We start from the raw sequence: 17,687 nt of genomic DNA, 5'->3' as shown, positions 1-17,687 counted from the left end.
GTTAATTTAATTTTGAAAATGTGAATAAAAAATTATTTTTTTTTTTACAAAAAGGTGATGGGATTTTTAAATGTTTAATTTTTGACATTATTTCATAAGACAATCGTTTAATTATTATTTTAAGGTTTTCTATTAAAATAATAATATTATAAAAAAATTTTAAGTATTGAGAGAAAAGTAATTTATTTTTTTAATTGTAAATTAATCATTAATTAATTTATAATATATTTATATTAACCCATTTGAACAAAGATTCACTATCCACATGGTCTAGGGCTATTATTGGTTTATTTAGTAAATTTATAGATAGATATCAATAGATTCATTCAAATAAAATTCTAATATTGAGAGGATTATAAAATCCTATATCAATTAAAGCTCTTACATTGATTATTAAATTATATTTTACGTATAAATTATAAAATTTAAAAAGTATTTTCTATGTATATACACACACATAACAAACAATATTAAATCATATTATGCATATTACAAATAAAAATACATAGCCTAAAATTAAAAATTAAATTATTAAATGTTTTGATTATTAATTTATGGATAAGAATTAATAGATGGTTTGAACTTTACGTACTTTGTGACATTAATTCTTGTCTGCATTTAGTGAGTTTAGTGAGTTTGGAACTAAGAAGAAGAAAAACTAAGTAAAAAATACATTCAAATAAAATTCTAATCTTGAAGGGATTGTGATATAGTTAAAGTTTCTACATTGATTATTAATTTACCATAAGAATCATTAACTAATTAAAATACCTTTATTTCTTTCCTATTTTAACTAGAACATATAGTTTTCAAATCAAACAGATTATATTAATATACATTAATTACATTAATAGGTCGACTGTAAACTATATATACATAAAGAAGAAATTCATCCGCCCTCTTCAAACTTTGTTGCAGCATCATAAACCTACTGCGGGTTTAGAGATTTATTCTTGATCATCACTTTAATCCAGGTAAGAGGCTGTCTTCGTTGTTTCACCTAGTTTAAAAAGAGTAGGAAAAAAAAAAAAAAAAAAACAGAGCAAATAAAATATTCTAAGCTTCGCAATTTCTTCAGTATCAGCCTTATTATCCCTTTGGAACTTGGGGTTGAAATTGTATCATGTGAACTCAAAAGCAAAACTGCATTTTTTTTTTTAAAATCTTTAAAAATTGTGCTCTCTATTCTATTGAAATGTAAAAGAAATAAAAGCATAAACATCTATAGAATTAAAGCAATTCTAAGCCTGCGAGTATTTAGACTTGGACTTTCAAATAATAGGACACAATATCACTATGTTGACAGGGAAAACCTCTATATAAAAAATAAAGAAAAAGGAACCCATATATAATGAGACAATTAAAACCCAATTTTTGACTCTTCTTCGACTATTTCCAGAAAACATGGTAATCAAATAAATACTTGTGACTCGTACATTCGAGCAAAAAAACATGCTTGCTGATGTTTTTTATTTGGCTGAATCAGTTCAATAATCCAAAATGGAACAATTATTTACCTGCTGTGCTATCTGCAGATACAACACCTAACTCATTCTTGGCAGTAGAAAGGTAATAAGCCCGTGCATCTCCAAGGGACAGCTATTTAGTATCAAAGAAAACTTTATATGGTATCGACTAACTTTAAAAGTCAGAGTAAATACAAATTGATGTAATAACATAAAGAATTTAAGAACAATCATAAAATGCAATCAGATGAGAATGAGAGAGAATAAAAAGGAGGGGGAGGGATAGAGGGGCCAAACTTCTAATTTGGAATAATCCACAGAATAGACCCTTTTTCTGCCACATATGCTCAATTCAACAATTCCCTGGTTATGCGCTTGAACTAAGAGCAACTAGTATGGTCCACCAAGACATTTCACTCCTATGCAGTCAATAAAGCTAGCATGCCAGGATGTACCTAATTCCCAAGATTAAAAACTCTATTTTTGTTTTATCCAAGTTTCCTCCACGAATTCCTCCTCCCTTCCTCTAAACTCTACGTAAAACCATTGATATGGATATCCGCAAGAACCCATTGACATCATGGATAAACCATTGCCCTTTGCAGCTGTGACATGTCCATATGTCCCCAGTCATAATGTTGTTATAATCCAGTAATATTAGTTTGTGATATAGGATATCAACAGTGTCACATGTATACTCTTAATTATTCCACCTCAATTATTAAAATTGTCAATAACTATTATAATTCAATAAATTTTTTTATTTGGAACCAACTTGTCCAAGCATTTAAACCACACACACAGAAAAAAATAAAATAAAATTGCATGATTTGTTTAAGTATATCATGGTTAGCATGCACAATGATCTGTTGTAATACCATGATAATAAATGTATATTTACATCTATCTTTCGGGAAACAATTGCAGAACTTCAAGTGAAAAGGATACCACTAGAGCTCTGACAATGTCACCAGGGCGAAATGATAAATGCATATTCACTTTGTCAATCTCAGTAGCTCTTACATCTTTTTGCCTGTTAAAAAAAAAGAGTTTGAGATCACATACAACTAAGCTCCTAAGATAACGCATGCTATTGTAATTCTAATGAAAAGGAGGATAAGTGCAAATGCAAGACGGAATAATACAATTATTCTATTGTGTTAATGGTATGAAGATTACTAGGAGTCCTATACAAACTACAGTTTTTTATTTCCACAAGGCATCAACTCAACATGATAATGTTTTACTTAACAGATGAAACAGAACTACATACCTTATTATGCCAGTAAACTTTTCTCGCACAGACTTGGGACCAACACACATAATGTCTGCTGAAGCCATTTTAGCCATCACTTTAGTAACCTATCCAAATTGTAAGGGCCAAAATAAGATTTATTTATTTCTAAATGAACCTTATAAGGTGAAGTAATCTCATTAACAATTTATTTCTACATGAACCTTCATGGGCAGGGGCGGATTTACAATGGGGGTTTGTATAGGTAGAATATTTTTAATATTTTCAACTAAATTTAAAAATTTTGTCCCCATAAAATTTATTAATTTTGCCCCCACTAAATTTATCAATTATGGCCCATAGTTCACTTATTCTTTTAAGTTGTTTATTTATTGTACTTAGACTAAATACAAATCATTATTTTAATTTTAGTTAGAATGCTAGTAAAAATTAGAAAATAAATAGAATTACCACTAAATTAGATTAATTTATTGATTGCAATATATACTTTTGCCAGGTTCAAACTTATGTGTCAATCTTCATCCTTAAACTAAAGAAAAAACATTTTTTCTATGCATATTATAAAATCTTTATATTTATTACATAAGAGTTTTTTTCTCAATTATCTTTCCAACAAAAAAACTTTCCTTAAAGAATTAAATTCACTCTCACATGAAAATTCAAATAGTTAATTACTAATAAATGGCTTATTAGATGATGGAATCAAAAAAAATGGAAATTCAACAATTCATAAAATATATAAAAAATTCTAATAAGCTTTATTAGTTTTATTCTTGATATTTTTCATATTTATTTTGATTTGAATACATGTGTATAGTGTTATATACTCAACGCATATTGCCCCCAGTGAATAAATTTTCTGGATCCGCCACTGTTCATGGGTCTTTCAGATGCAAAAGATGAATAACCTTAAAGAGTTAAGACATAAATAAGAAACTCACTCGGGCAATGACAACATAACCAGGCTCTGGAACAGCACCCTGAGCCTTGTGTCCAATTACTTCCACAATTGCTCTCTGAAATTATTAGAATCATCAACAATAATAATGCAAAATACACTAAGGCGTACAAAGTGTACATACACTTCAGTTAAATTAAAGTATAAAGTTCAAAAACTTGAGAATTTGTGTCTGCTTTCACAGCAGACCTTAATTTTCATTACATTATTAATTTATTACTCAAATAATTTATTTTCTCCCACTTCTCAACAACCAAAGAAAGCAAAAAGGCACAAAATTTTGCTTTTATTTCCACATTCCTGCATTTAAAAATTTTTCCTTCCAAGGCTGATTTAAAAAAAAAAAAAAATTTCGTCTTCTCTTGCGTTTTTCTAAGCAACCGACTAATGCATAAGGTACCCGAATTTAAGCAAAAGATTCAAACGTCAAAAAAGCAAAACCAAAACAAAATTCCCTTTCAATTCACATAAACCACAGAAGCGAGTGCACAAAAATGCAAAGAAGATTTGAATTTATCTGATTTTCCCCATTTCACTCATCACCCAAATAGCTCAATTGAACATTGAAGTTAAAAACAATAACATAATGATAGGAACACAAAGAAGTTAGCAGCATTGAACCTACGATAAAGTAAATGAAATAACGTAAAAAGCAAGAAAACCCTTGTTAGCAAGGGACAGAGTGATTAGAGACCTGGTCGGAGAGTCCTGGGGAGATGATAGAGTGCGGCGGTGACCAGTGAGGGAGGAGTAGACGTAGAGGATTTCAGTGTTACGATAGGGTGTCAAGTAGGCGCCTTTCCCTGGTTTCACTTCAGCTGCTCTCCCTAACACCTCTCCCGGTGTCACCATCTCTTCTTCTTGTTCTTCGTCTTGCATTCTCTCTGACTCTGTCTCTATCTCTTCTAGATGGAAACGGGTAGGCAGGTTACTCGTGAAAATACCTTATTAATTTAGTATTAGAATTATTAACTAATTAAAATACCATTTAACTTATTTCTATTCTAATTAAAATATATAATTACAAAATCAAAAAGATTATATTAACTAACATTTATTACTCACTACACTTTCTCCACGAATTTCTCCCATCTTCCTCTAAACTTTACATAAAAGCACTTTCAATTTCAATCCAATTTGATACTTAATTTAATTTAAAAAATGTGAAAAAAAAAGTTATCATTTTTTTTTTACAGAAAAGATAATGAGATTATTATATTTTTAATTTTTAACATTATTTCATAAGACAATCGTTTAATTATTATTTTAAAGTTTTCTATTAAAATAATAATATTATAAAAAAAATTTAAGCATTGAGTGAAAAGTAATTTATTTTTTTAATTATAAATTAATTTATAATATATTTATATTAACCCATTTAAATTTAAACAAGATTCACTGTCCACATATTATAGGGCTATTATTGGTCTGTTTAGTGAATTTATAGATAAATATCAATAGATTTATTCAAATAAAATTCTAATCTTGAGAGGATTGTAAAATCTCATATCAATTAAAGCTCTTACATTGATTATTAAATTATATTTTATGTATAAATTATAAAATGTAAAAAGTATTTTTCATGTATATACACACACTTAACAAACAATATTAAATCATATTATGCATATTACAAATAAAAATACATAGTCTAAAATTAAAAATTAAATTATTAAATGTTTTGATTATTAATTTATAGATAAGAATCAATAGATGGTTTGAACTTTACGGACTTTGTGACGTTAATTTTTGTCTGTGTTCAGTGAGTTTGGAAGTAAAAAGAAGAAAAACTAAGTAAAAGATACATTCAAATAAAATCCTAATTTTATAGGGATTGTGATATAGTTAAAGTTTTTACATTGATTATTAATTTACCATAAGAATCATTAACTAATTAAAATACCCTTATTTCTTTCCTATTTTAATTAGAATAAATAGTTGTTACAATAAGAATATACGTTTCCCTGGTATTATTGGTATGCTAATCACCCTTTCTTCTTGGAAAGCAATTTTGTTAAGGACAGCAATTGCATTCTATCCCAGCATGACCTATCTGAATTGAGTATATTATATAGATGTTTATGCCTCATTACTGGTTGAAAGTGTTGATTTTTTTTTTCCTTGTAGAGAAGAGAAAAAACCTAAGATGGCGAGAGCTTTTCCTTATGATTTTGATGATGATGGGTATTTCGATAGAATGGTGGAAAAGGCTAAAGTTGAGTCTGCTGCAATCAAGTTGCTTGCAGAAGATATTATGTTTGCTTTTATGCAACGCCTTAGAGAAGAAACCATAAGAAGTAAGGACCTGCTTGCTGCTTATGTACCCAAAGGAAGGAGGGGCTCCCATGGAGTGCGCAGAGTTATCAACATATCTCGTCCTCCTTTTTTTTCTTCTTCTTCTTCTTCTTTACTTGCCCATGTAAAGGCTTCTCAAAGCTTGATCGAGAACAAGAAAAAGAAGCGATCCTTTGAAAGTGTCAATACTACTACTGAAGTTCATCAACAAAAGAAAAGGAAATCGCTGAAGAAAACCTACAGCAAGAGGCCTGAGAGACTCGATTTTAAAAAACTGCACTTAGATCCACCACCGGATTTGTCTCGTGAATGGAGAGCTAAAATTGAAAACAAAGGAGGCATTGATATTAAGTTGGTGATAATGAAACAGATGTTTCCTACAGATTTAAACACTCACCATGATCGTCTCTCAATCCCCTTCAACCAGATAAAAAATTCTGATTTTCTTAATGAGAAGGAGAAGAAGAAGTTAGAAAAGCAAGAGAACATATCTGTTACAGTCATGGAACCTTGTGGTGAAGAGTCTCAATTGTGTCTTAGGAAGTGGAATTTGGCAATTACCAGTTCCTATGTGTTGACTAGTTGGAATAAAGTTTTGGCGAGGAAGGAGTTCAAGCAAAATGACGTCATCCAGCTTTGGTCATTTAGGGTCCAAGAAGAACTCCATTTGGCACTCATTAAGGTTGCCTTGGATGGAGGGAATAATGGTGCTGGTGTTGGTGCTGGTGTTGGTGCTACTGCAAGTGCAGGTGCAAGTCACAGTATCACGGAGAACCAAGATGGTGATGGTGCTGCTGCTGCTGGTGCAAGTCACAATATTATGGAGAACCAAGATGGTGCCGGTGCAAGTGCAAGTCATATTAATGTGGAGAACCAAGAACAAGATTAATTAATTAGAGGGTTTTAAATTTTCATTGTAGTTTTGCTTGCTTATGAAGGTTAATACTTATCTAGTTGCTTTATTTACATTTAATTGTCGTTAAGTAGTATTAATTTTTTGTTTAGTTTAAGCAAGTATGGTGTGTAATTGGGAGTTTTGTCTTCTTTCTTTTTAATCTTGTACCTTTCCTAATAATATTTTTATTAAGTTTCTACAATTATACATCTATAATGTCATTTATGAAGTAATTCTATTCCATTGATATTTTTTAATCACTGTAGAAGATATAGATAAATTAAATTTTTACATGAAAATTTTTAAGTTGCATTCTTTGTACAATGAGTTAATTTTAACAATCAATTTATATTAATTTTTATATAAATATTACCATATGATGAATTCGTTACATAACTAAAAAAATTTACCAATTAGTTTGTCATATATGACCTTTTAAATAGTTTCCAGTTTATATAGCTTGAAAAAACATAACTTCACCATTTGATCTCCTTTTCAGTCTTTTTAAGTAAAATTCCTGTTGTGAGCAAGTGAAGAGGTTAGATGGAAAGTGAATTAAGAAATTTTTATATGACTGATTAATTTTGTTGGTCGCTAAATTAAAACCAAAATAGTAAAAGATTTGCAGTGACTTCAGTATCATTGTTAATAAATCCTAATTTTGAAGAAATCCAATACCAAATCCACTGAATTTCCATTGTGGTTAGTGTCATTAATCGCAACTAAAATACCCCTAATCCTGTCCTCGTCTTTCCTTCCTCTCAAGAAAATAGTTGTCAAAGTTAATACCTTGAGAATCAAGTTACAATCTTTCTCTATCTAATTCTTGTTTAACTGACCCCAGATGCCAATCTTATTGCTACAGTTCTTGACATTTTTGCTAGAGAAGAGAGAAATTAATTAAGATGGCGAGAGTTCTTGCTGATTTGATGATGGTGGGAGTTTTGACAGAACAACATTTACAATGATCCAACAAACTCTCTACAACTCAAAACATTCTCATTGAAGAAATTGAAAGGAAACAAGGAAATAAAATTTGTGAAGCCCCCTGGATTCAATCCCCTTGCAGAAGAAACTCTTCCCCTTTATTGAAAAGAAATTCTCTCCATATCACATATTGTCATTCCTCTACTCCTTTTATAACCTAATTTCTCCATATGCCTTCTTACACTAATTTCCAAGTCTTCCTCTATCAACCATCTTTCACAAATCTTCTATTAGTAACAGAGTTTTGTTTCTTCCCCTTCCATTCTGTTAGAGCTCATTTTCCCTCTTCTGGAATAGACTTTAAATGCTCTATGGTCTGGCTCTTTGTCAATCCCCATGAGTTGCAGGAGTTCTTGTTGATAGGGTAATGATCAAAGGAGTATTGGTTACATTTTTAAGTGTTTGACTTGTTTGCATTTACTTATAAGGTTAAATGAAAGATGCGTGTAAGTCCTTTACTAGTAATAATAACCCCCCTTAACCCTATAACAAAGTGACACTAGGGGTTAGCAATTCAACCAACCATGCTTGCTAATGGTGTGTATTGAATGTATATGAGAAACTGATTAAACTTTCAAAGGCAGACAAATTAAATTTGTTCTCTGGTTTAGAAGTGTTTAAATATATTGCTTCAAGCCAAATGGAATAGAACATTTTTATTTTTTATTTTTCATTTTTTATTTCGTACTCATACTTGAAGTGCCAAATAACAATTGTGGTTGTTTTTCCCCTTATGCCAGAGTTTTTGAAGGCCAAGTGCCTAATGAATTGTGAAGTAGCATTAATTCTTGATCCTAAATATGAGCAGCTTCAGCAAATGTCTGATGATCCAATGAAGCAAATCTCTCAGTAAGTAATAGACCACTTCGCTTTTCCTTGCTCTGTATTACAGAGAATGCATTGAGAATATTGGCTGAAGTTTAGCTATTTGGATTTGGTTTGCTAGTAGCGACTAGCCAGTCGCAAGATTACACTTTCAAGTTTATGATGCCAGTGTTTTGTAGTATGTGAGATCATATTGCTTAGGTGAAAACTTAACAAAAGTAACTGAAACATTTTCGTGTAAACTATATTGGCACTTAGCAGGCTGACTTTCTGGTATCTGTTAAAGTTGAATGGCTTAAATTCAATGAACTATAAGATTTAAAATGGGAAACAATCTGTTATCCTGCAAACTGTCTTATTTCTGTTCCCTAATAGGAAAAGGATAATGCAATAATTTCATTAACCACTAAACTCACATTGTTGAAGTTTCCGTGAATATGTGATCGTCTATGCAATATAAGAAGTTTATAGTCATTTTCCCCTGGCTATTTCTAATTCCACTTTGTACACAACCATGATGAGTCTATCAATGGGAGGACTTTTATGCAGTGCTTTCTTTCAGGTTTTGTAATATGCCCTAGCATTATGTTCAGAATATGAAAAATAAGCAAGTTAGTGAGAATGGATGGTGCAAAAAAGACTCGGGATTCACAAAATTTGGATGCCTCAAAACCATACATCCAAATTAGTTCAAAATTTGGTTTTTCTTTTTTGCAGGGTATTTGAGAAATCACTACAGTATGTGAAGCGCTTTTGTCACACCTTACCCCTCTGTAAGGCATAACATGATCCCGTAGAATACCTAATGAACTACCGAACTTCACCTACCGATAACTCATTAAGTACCCTACAAGGGATTTTAAACAATTTTCTTACTTTTGACAAGTGGTAAGCATTTTCTAATAAGTATTTAAAACATTTAGTTAAAATTAAAACTAGTTAATATTTTTGGCCCATTTTATTTTTACGCAAATTTTATAAAAATTTTGACAGAGTTCCCTCTGTATTTTGAGAAAACAGTTCTTCGAATACCTGTAAAAAGCACTTCTAAAAATTTTTCTCAACAACTGCTTCAATTTCATACTCAATCTCAATCAATTTCTCAACACATTTATCAACTTTCAAATTTCAAATCCACTATCCAATGATCATCAAAATACTAGCAATCCATTTCATTCAAATTAAATAAAATAGTTCCATTCATATTTCATTAGAAACAAAACACATCATTACAAAATTTACATTAAGAGAATTTCAAACTACAATATATATTACAACTTTATACAAATTTTATATAAACTGCTCAAGACCCATTTTTATATGTTCATGCATTTATGTGCAATATATACATCAAAAGAAATATTTACAGTTAGGGTATAAATTATACCCGAAGACTTCAAGCTGAATGATCCTCAATCTTTAGCAGCTCAGTCTGCTGCTCCTCTAGTCTCTGTATCTGCGGCAATGATAGAAAGTGTCGTGAGTACTAGGACTCAGTGGTGCACAACATACTAAAATAATCTTTATGCAAAACTTAAATCACATTTATTCAAAAAAATTTGACTAAACATGAGCATTAAACACAAAACATGAATTATAAGATTTTAATGCAAACCAAGTTCATTTCGAAGTATCAAAACACATTTCATAAAACCCGCGTTAGATCATGCCATTCGAAACAAATAGAATCTCAATAGCCAGAGGCTAAAGAGAAATCACATCACAAGGCTAGCTAGTTCAAATATATGGATATCCATTCACATCCTCTTTAACTGGCACACCTCAACGCTTCTCCAGAGAAGGAATCAAAATTTGAAACTAATTACCCCCACTAGTCGTGCTAGTGAGGTGTTCAAATATATGGTCATGACACTGTGGTTTCAAAACTTATCTTAACAATTTGCTAAACATTGTCATTTCAAATATACACAATAACTTTCACAATTTAAATCAAACATCATAAGAATGCCATAATTCAATATTTCACATTATTCAAAATAGTATGCAGAAGATAATTATAAAAAGTATACGTTGTGCACAAACCTCAAGCGAGTCGCCTCTTGAACTTGACTCGGTTCCTCGGGTTCTTTCCCGGTATTCTTTTCAACTGAAACACACAATTTTACAGTGTTTCAGTACCATAACTTAGCATAAATCTAAAAATAAATTTAGCCTCATTTTTATCTAGCTCTAACGTGCTAAACTCGACGTTCTTGAAATTTTGTGTTTCGGGTTACTATTCACTACACTATTCAAGTCAAATTGCTGACTTTCTAAGGCTTAATGGGTATGGGAATTCCAAATTCACCCACATACCACATTTTGGTCACCAAACTTGTTGGTTTTGGTCATTTTCTCAACACTTAAGTCTTTTAGGCAAAATTGTTAATTTTCAGTTTTTGGTGTCTCGGTTGCACTGTTCCATTGGTCCTTTTACTGTTGGAATTTGGCAAAACTTTCTTCATAGAAAATGTTCCCTATTGTCTTAAGTTTATTCTCCTTTTTGAATCATCCCAATTGGAGTTTTGTAGCTCAAGTTATAAGCAAATTACGTTTACTGTTCATGCTGCAGAATTTGGTTCTGCAGATTTGTTGATCCAACTCCATTCAGTAATTTGATCAAGTTAAGTTCATAATTTGGTCTAATTTTCTTCATATGAAATGTTCTACCATGTCTTAGATTTCCATCGGTTCAAGAATCGCCTAAATCGGAGTTTTCTAGAGAGAGTTATAGACATTGAAACTTTGCTGTTCAAATGGCAAATCTGCAGTCTGTAGATTCAGTGACCCAACTTGGCTCAGTAATTTGATTGGGTTAATGGCATAATTTGGATTGGTGTTCTTCATGAAAGTTTTAGGCATATATCTCATCTAACCACTGGTAAAATTTTAGGTCATTTTGACCTGCCTAGCTCGAGTTATGACAAATGAACAAATACTGTTTATTTGGTCAGTTTGTGCAGTGGCAGACTGCTCTTAACCAACTTTGGTTAATTGGTTCACTAGGTTTTGGTCAGTTTTTGGGCATAGTTCCTTAATGAAAATTGTGTTATTTTATGTCTATTTTCATCTTCAATTGGACTTGTAAAATTTCTGTTTTGGTCCTTCAAAGTTGGCTTGGTCATGCTGCCAGCAGCATGATCATTTACCCTACGAATTTGACTTCCATTCTAACAATTCCCACACATCTCTTTTGGTCATTATTGACCATTTTTCACTTTCCAATAGGTCAAGGTCATCATTTATGCATTTCTCCAAAATTTGCCTTAAAACCCTAGGCCTCCAAACCCTAATCTCACTTAATTGTTACAATTAATCACATTTATGCATTTCCATCTTACTACCATACTCATGCAAGTTTACTAACACCTTTAATTCATTTAAAATACATCCACTCTCATACATCCATGGCTGGCCGAAAATTCAATAATGGTCCTTCCCCCATATTTTCATTTCATTTCATTAATTCTAAGCTCATTTCAACCATCACATATGCATTTAAAATGGAAAAATAACAAGTTAACATACTAACCTCAACTTAAACACCAAATCTTCAATTGTTCTCTTTCTTTCTTCTTTCTTTCTTGTTCTTAAGTTGAGATTGCAAGGTCTAGTGAGGTTTTTAGGGGAGTTATGTAAATTGGGTGAAGGAATTTAAGCTTAGATGAAGGATTTTTCATGGGAGTTTATGGAGGAAGATGGGGCGGCAATTGGGTGAAGAAGAAGATAACTAGTTAAATTTTTTTTTCTTTTCTTTTCTTTAAGCATTTTGGCTTATGGAAGACCACAAAAACCTAATTAATTAATTTATTAATTATACCTTTTATGGCATCATGCATGATATCATGCATGATGTCATCACCCTTTTTACTTTTTCATTTTTCTCTTTTTTTTTTCTATTTTTCTATTAGTTCTTTAATTTAATTCTCGATTCCGAAATTTTCTTTTCTCCGATTTTATTTGACAGTTAGGTCAGGAGTCAGCTCTCGGGGTCAATTGACCAAATTGCCCCTCGCCGGTTCATCCCGATTTGTAAATAATTCCATATTTCTTTCGGCTCCCTGACCTAATTATTTGACTGGCTTAACAGTTCTTTTTCGTGATTTTCTCTTTTCCACTATGTCCATAAGGGTCCTAAGGACCGCAGCGTCACTTTTTACGGTTCGAAATTTGAGTTTAAAACGGCTTCGCAGTCGTTCCCGAGAAGGTCACCCATCGCTGTGACTCTCGGCTCGTTTAACCTCTTATGTTCTGTTTTTCTTATTTATACTTAACTAATTGAACATTACTAATTATTTGTGTTTATGGTTTATCTAGTTATCTTAAGTGTGGTTCTAATCCCCTTAATTGTCCGGACCGACACCGGTCACCGGAACAGTGAAATATACCAGGCTATGCAAACAGGGGTGTTACAATTCTCCCCCCCTTAAATAAATTTAGTCTCGAAATTTTACCTGGTATCAATTTCTGAACAGCTGTGGGTGCTGTCTCCTCATGTCCTCCTCTCGTTCCCAAGTAGCCTCCTGGCCCGAATGATGGCTCCACAGCACTTTTACCAACGGTATCTGCTTGTTCCGTAGCTGCTTCACCTTATAAGCCAGAATCACTATGGGTTCTTTCTCATATGTGAGGTCTGGATTCACTTCAATTTCCTCTACTGGTAGTACATGAGATGGGTCTGATCGATACCTCCTCAACATAGATACATGGAAGACATTATGTATTTTTTCCAACTCTGGAGGTAGTGCCAACCGATATGCCAAAGGACCCACTCTTTCCAGAACCTCATATGGCCCAATGAAACGAGGACTCAGTTTCCCCTTTCTGCCGAATCTCATAATTCTCTTCCAAGGAGAAACTTTGAGGAAAACTTTCTCACCCACTGCATACTCAATATCCCTTCTCTTCAGATCAATGTAGGACTTCTGACGGTCTGATGCAGTCTTAAGTCGATCTCTGATCACCCGATCTTCTCCTCGATCTACGAACAATTTCGGGTCCAATCATCTTTCTTTCACCCACGTCATCCCAACACAACGGGGTTCTACATTTTCTGCCATACAAAGCTTCATATGGAGGCATTCCAATGCTTGATTGGTAGCTATTGTTCTAAGCAAACTCAATCAAAGGCAAGTGTGTATCCCAACTGCCCTCAAATTCAATCACACAAGCCCGTAGCATGTCCTCCAAGATCTGAATTACCCTCTCAGATTGGCCATCTGTCTGTGGGTGGAATGACGTACTGAAGTTCAATCTAGTTCTTAGGGCTCTCTGAAGACTATCCCAGAATCTAGAAGTGAACCTAGGATCTCTGTCTGACACGATGGATACTGGCACTCCATGCAGTCTCACAATCTCATCAATGTATAACTTGGCCAATCTTTCTAAACTGTAGTCCATCCGAACTGGCAGAAAATGAGCGGATTTAGTTAGTCTGTCAACAATGACCCATATTGCATCATGACTCTTCTGTGTCCTCGGAAGTCCCATCACAAAATCCATCGTTATTCTTTCCCATTTCCATTCTGGTACTGGTAGTGGATGTAACAACCCAGCGGGTACTTGATGCTCTGCCTTCACTTGCTGACAAGTTAGGCATTTGGATACAAACAAACTCGCACATTCCTTTTCATACCCATCCACCAGTAATGCTCCTTTAGCCCTCTATACATTTTTGTGCCACCAGGGTGCATGGCAAAAGGAGACTCATGTGCTTCCTTCAAAATGATCTTCCTCAATTCAACATCATTAGGAACACATATTCTGCCTTGGTGTAGCAGTAGACCATCATCTCTGATTGAGAATTCTGGTTTCTTGCTCTTTCGGACTTCTTCCATCAGCTTCTGATACTTCTGATCATTCTGAGCAGCCATTCTAATCTGATCAATCAACACTGGTTGTACATGCCATGCAACTGCTGTCTGCCCATCATCATTAATCTCTAAGCTGGCATGTAATAATCTCAACTCGTGAACCAAAGACAAAGGAGTAACCCGTAGACTTGCCATAGTCTTGCGACTTAAGGCATCAACCACAACATTAGCTTTCCCTGGCTGATAGTCTATCAAATAATCATAGTCTTTTATCAACTCTAACCATCTCCTCTGTCTCAAATTCAACTCTTTCTGGGTGCCCAAATACTTCAAACTCTTATGATCTGTATAGATGTAACACTTTTCCCCATACAAATAGTGTCTCCAGATCTTAAGAGCAAACACAATAGCTGCAAGCTCCAAATCATGTGTTGGATAGTTCCTCTCATGCGATTTTAGCTGGCGTGATGCATAGGCAATGATATTTCGATCTTGCATCAATACACAGCCTAACCCATTGTGAGAAGCATCACTATAAACGGTGTATTCTTTACCCGGTGTAGGTAAAGTCAGGACTGGAGCTTTAGTCAAACATCTTTTCAATTCATCAAAACTCTGTTGGCATTTATCCGTCCACTGAAAAATTTCACATCTTTTCTAAGCAGCTTAGTCAATGGAGATGCCAACATGGATAATCCCTTCACAAATCGACGGTAGTATCCAGCTAAACCCAGAAAACTACGAATTTCTGTGACATTTCTGGGTGGCCTCCAATTAAGGACAGCTTCAATCTTACTTGGATCTACCTTGATGCCCTCTTCTGATACCACATGCCCCAAGAAAGATATTTCCTTCAGCCAAAATTCACATTTCGACAATTTGGCATATAGTTGTTTCTCCCTCAAAGTCTGCAGTACAGTCCGCAGATGTCTATCATGCTCTTATGCATTCCTCGAATAGACCAATATATCATCTATGAATACCACAACAAGCTGGTCGAGGTATGGTCTGAAGATAGTGTTCTTCAGATCCATAAAAGCAGCCGGAGCATTAGTTAACCCGAATATATAACCAAAAACTCATAATGGCCATAACGAGTTCTGAAAGCAGTTTTAGGAATACTCTGCTCTTGTACTTTTAGCTGATAATAACCTGATCTCAGGTCAATTTTGGAGAACACAGCTGCACCCCTCAACTGATCAAACAAGTCATCAATACGGGGCAACGGGTATCTATTTTTTATTGTCACCTTATTCAACTGCCGATAATCAATACACAAGCGGAGGGTGCCATCCTTCTTCTTAACAAACAGCACTGGCGCTCCCCAAGGTGACACACTAGGGCGGATAAAGCCCTTGTCAAGCAATTCTTGCAACTGCACTTTCAACTCTTTCAATTCTGCAGGTGCCATTCTATGTGGCGTTATGGAGATTGGGTCCACACCAGGCATAACATCAATCTCAAACTGCACCTCTCTTTCTGGAGGTAATCCTGGCAATTCATCAGGAAATACATCCGAAAAGTCACATATAGTAGGGATGTCCCTTAGTGCTGGGTCTATCACATGTGCCAAGTATGCTTCATACCCCTTGCTGAAGTTTAGCTATTTGGATTTGGTTTGCTAGTAGCGACTAGCCAGTCGCAAGATTACACTTTCAAGTTTATTGTGCTAGTGTTTTGTAGTATGTGAGATCATATTGCTTAGGTGAAAACTTAACAAAAGTAACTGAAACATTTTGGTGTAACCTGTATTGGCACTTGGCAGGCTGACTTTCTGGTATCTGTTAAAGTTGAATGGCTTAAATTCAATGAACTATAAGATTTAAAATGGGAAACAATCTGTTATCCTGCAAACTGTCTTATTTCTGTTCCCTAATAGGAAAAGGACAAAGCAATAATTTCATTAACCACTAAACTCACATTGTTGAAGTTTCCGTGAATATGTGATCGTCTATGCAATATAAGAAGTTTATAGTCATTTTCCCCTGGCTATTTCTAATTCCACTTTGTACACAACCATGATGAGTCTATCAATGGGAGGACTTTTATGCAGTGTTTTCTTTCAGGTTTTGTAATATGCCCTAGCATTATGTTCAGAATATGAAAAATAAGCAAGTTAGTGAAAATGCATGGTGCAAAAAAGACTCGGGATTCACAAAATTTGGATGCCTCAAAACCATACATCCAAATTAGTTCAAAATTTGGTTTTTCTTTTTTGCAGGGTATTTGAGAAATCACTACAGTATGTGAAGCGCTTTAGCCGTTATAAAAATCCTGATGCTGTCAGACATTGTTGAATTGATAACCACTGACCTTTTACTACCTTTTTGTCCAGCTATGTGTTCTTGGCAACCTTTGCCCTGAAACTGTGGAGGAAGCTATTGCCATGGTGCCTTCTATCAAGGTATTACTTGCTCAAAATCCGGCCTTTCTACTTTGATTACTCATGCTTAAATTGATCTATAGTATTAGAATAGACATTGCTGAAAACAAATAAAATATAAGCTACAGGATGCATCTGAGCCTGTTCATTTGCTAGCAAAATAGGCGAAGCTCAGCCCCATGATTATCTGTCTGTGTCCTTAAAAAAAATTGATAATAACTTTAGGTGTTCTGTCGGGGACTCGGGGCTTCCTTGATGTTGAAGGCAACTATTTTTAGAATCCTTATTACCGTGGCATAATCTATGGAAACAAATTGGAATGCCTAATACTATGCCATGTGTAGTTTTTGTTACAGCCCTTCAAATGGAAATTTCTTTGTTTTTGCCTGAATGCCTTTGTTATGCAGACAAAAGGAAGGGCTCATGATGATGAGGCAGGCAATTGAGAAAATGTTGAACGACCTGTCATTGATCAAGAAATTCGAATAGTGGAAGCAAAATCTTCTGTTGATATCCGTTTTAAATGGGATTTCATGTTGTGATCATACCAATTAATACATTCACTTGTGTGGCTATGGAAATGCTGATTTATAATACTACTTTGATATAACTGCAACATGAGAATATGGATGACATGCTAGTTTTAGACTTGGTGCCAATTTGTTTTTCTAATCTGCATTCATGGGTTAGCAGGGATGATTTATAATTCTAGAACATGGAATGATCAATAAATCCAGATTAAAATCAAGCACTTTAGTAAACAATGACATCACTGGATTTAACTGAATTGGGAAAGAAAGGACCTGTTTG

General features: G+C 33.8%; 2 protein-coding genes and 1 pseudogene across 2 annotated transcripts; 2 read left to right on the top strand and 1 right to left on the bottom strand.

The window, feature by feature from the left end:
* Nucleotides 1-1,509: 1,509 nt before the first annotated feature.
* Nucleotides 1,510-4,569, bottom strand: LOC110668173 (uncharacterized). The gene is made up of 5 exons (XM_058143398.1): nt 4,325-4,569; nt 3,663-3,737; nt 2,740-2,828; nt 2,415-2,499; nt 1,510-1,599 (listed from the first exon to the last, which is right to left on the bottom strand). Exons 1-5 carry the CDS (start codon nt 4,556-4,558, stop codon nt 1,510-1,512), a joined length of 573 nt encoding a protein of 190 aa, XP_057999381.1. The 5' UTR covers nt 4,559-4,569.
* Nucleotides 4,570-5,819: 1,250 nt separating this feature from the next.
* LOC131178441 (putative B3 domain-containing protein At2g27410) lies at nt 5,820-6,863 on the top strand. Its single transcript, XM_058143397.1, has one exon. The coding sequence runs from the start codon at nt 5,826-5,828 to the stop codon at nt 6,861-6,863; it is 1,038 nt and encodes a 345-aa protein (XP_057999380.1). The 5' UTR covers nt 5,820-5,825.
* Nucleotides 6,864-8,517: 1,654 nt separating this feature from the next.
* LOC110668166 (DNA-directed RNA polymerase II subunit 4-like) lies at nt 8,518-17,665 on the top strand (annotated as a pseudogene).
* The last annotated feature ends 22 nt before the right edge of the window (nt 17,666-17,687 follow it).

This window comes from Hevea brasiliensis, chromosome 3, assembly GCF_030052815.1.
Source record: "Hevea brasiliensis isolate MT/VB/25A 57/8 chromosome 3, ASM3005281v1, whole genome shotgun sequence".
NCBI lineage: Eukaryota > Viridiplantae > Streptophyta > Magnoliopsida > Malpighiales > Euphorbiaceae > Hevea > Hevea brasiliensis.
The sequence above is the reverse complement of the archived record's forward strand: the minus strand, read 5'-3'. Positions and strand labels throughout refer to the sequence as shown.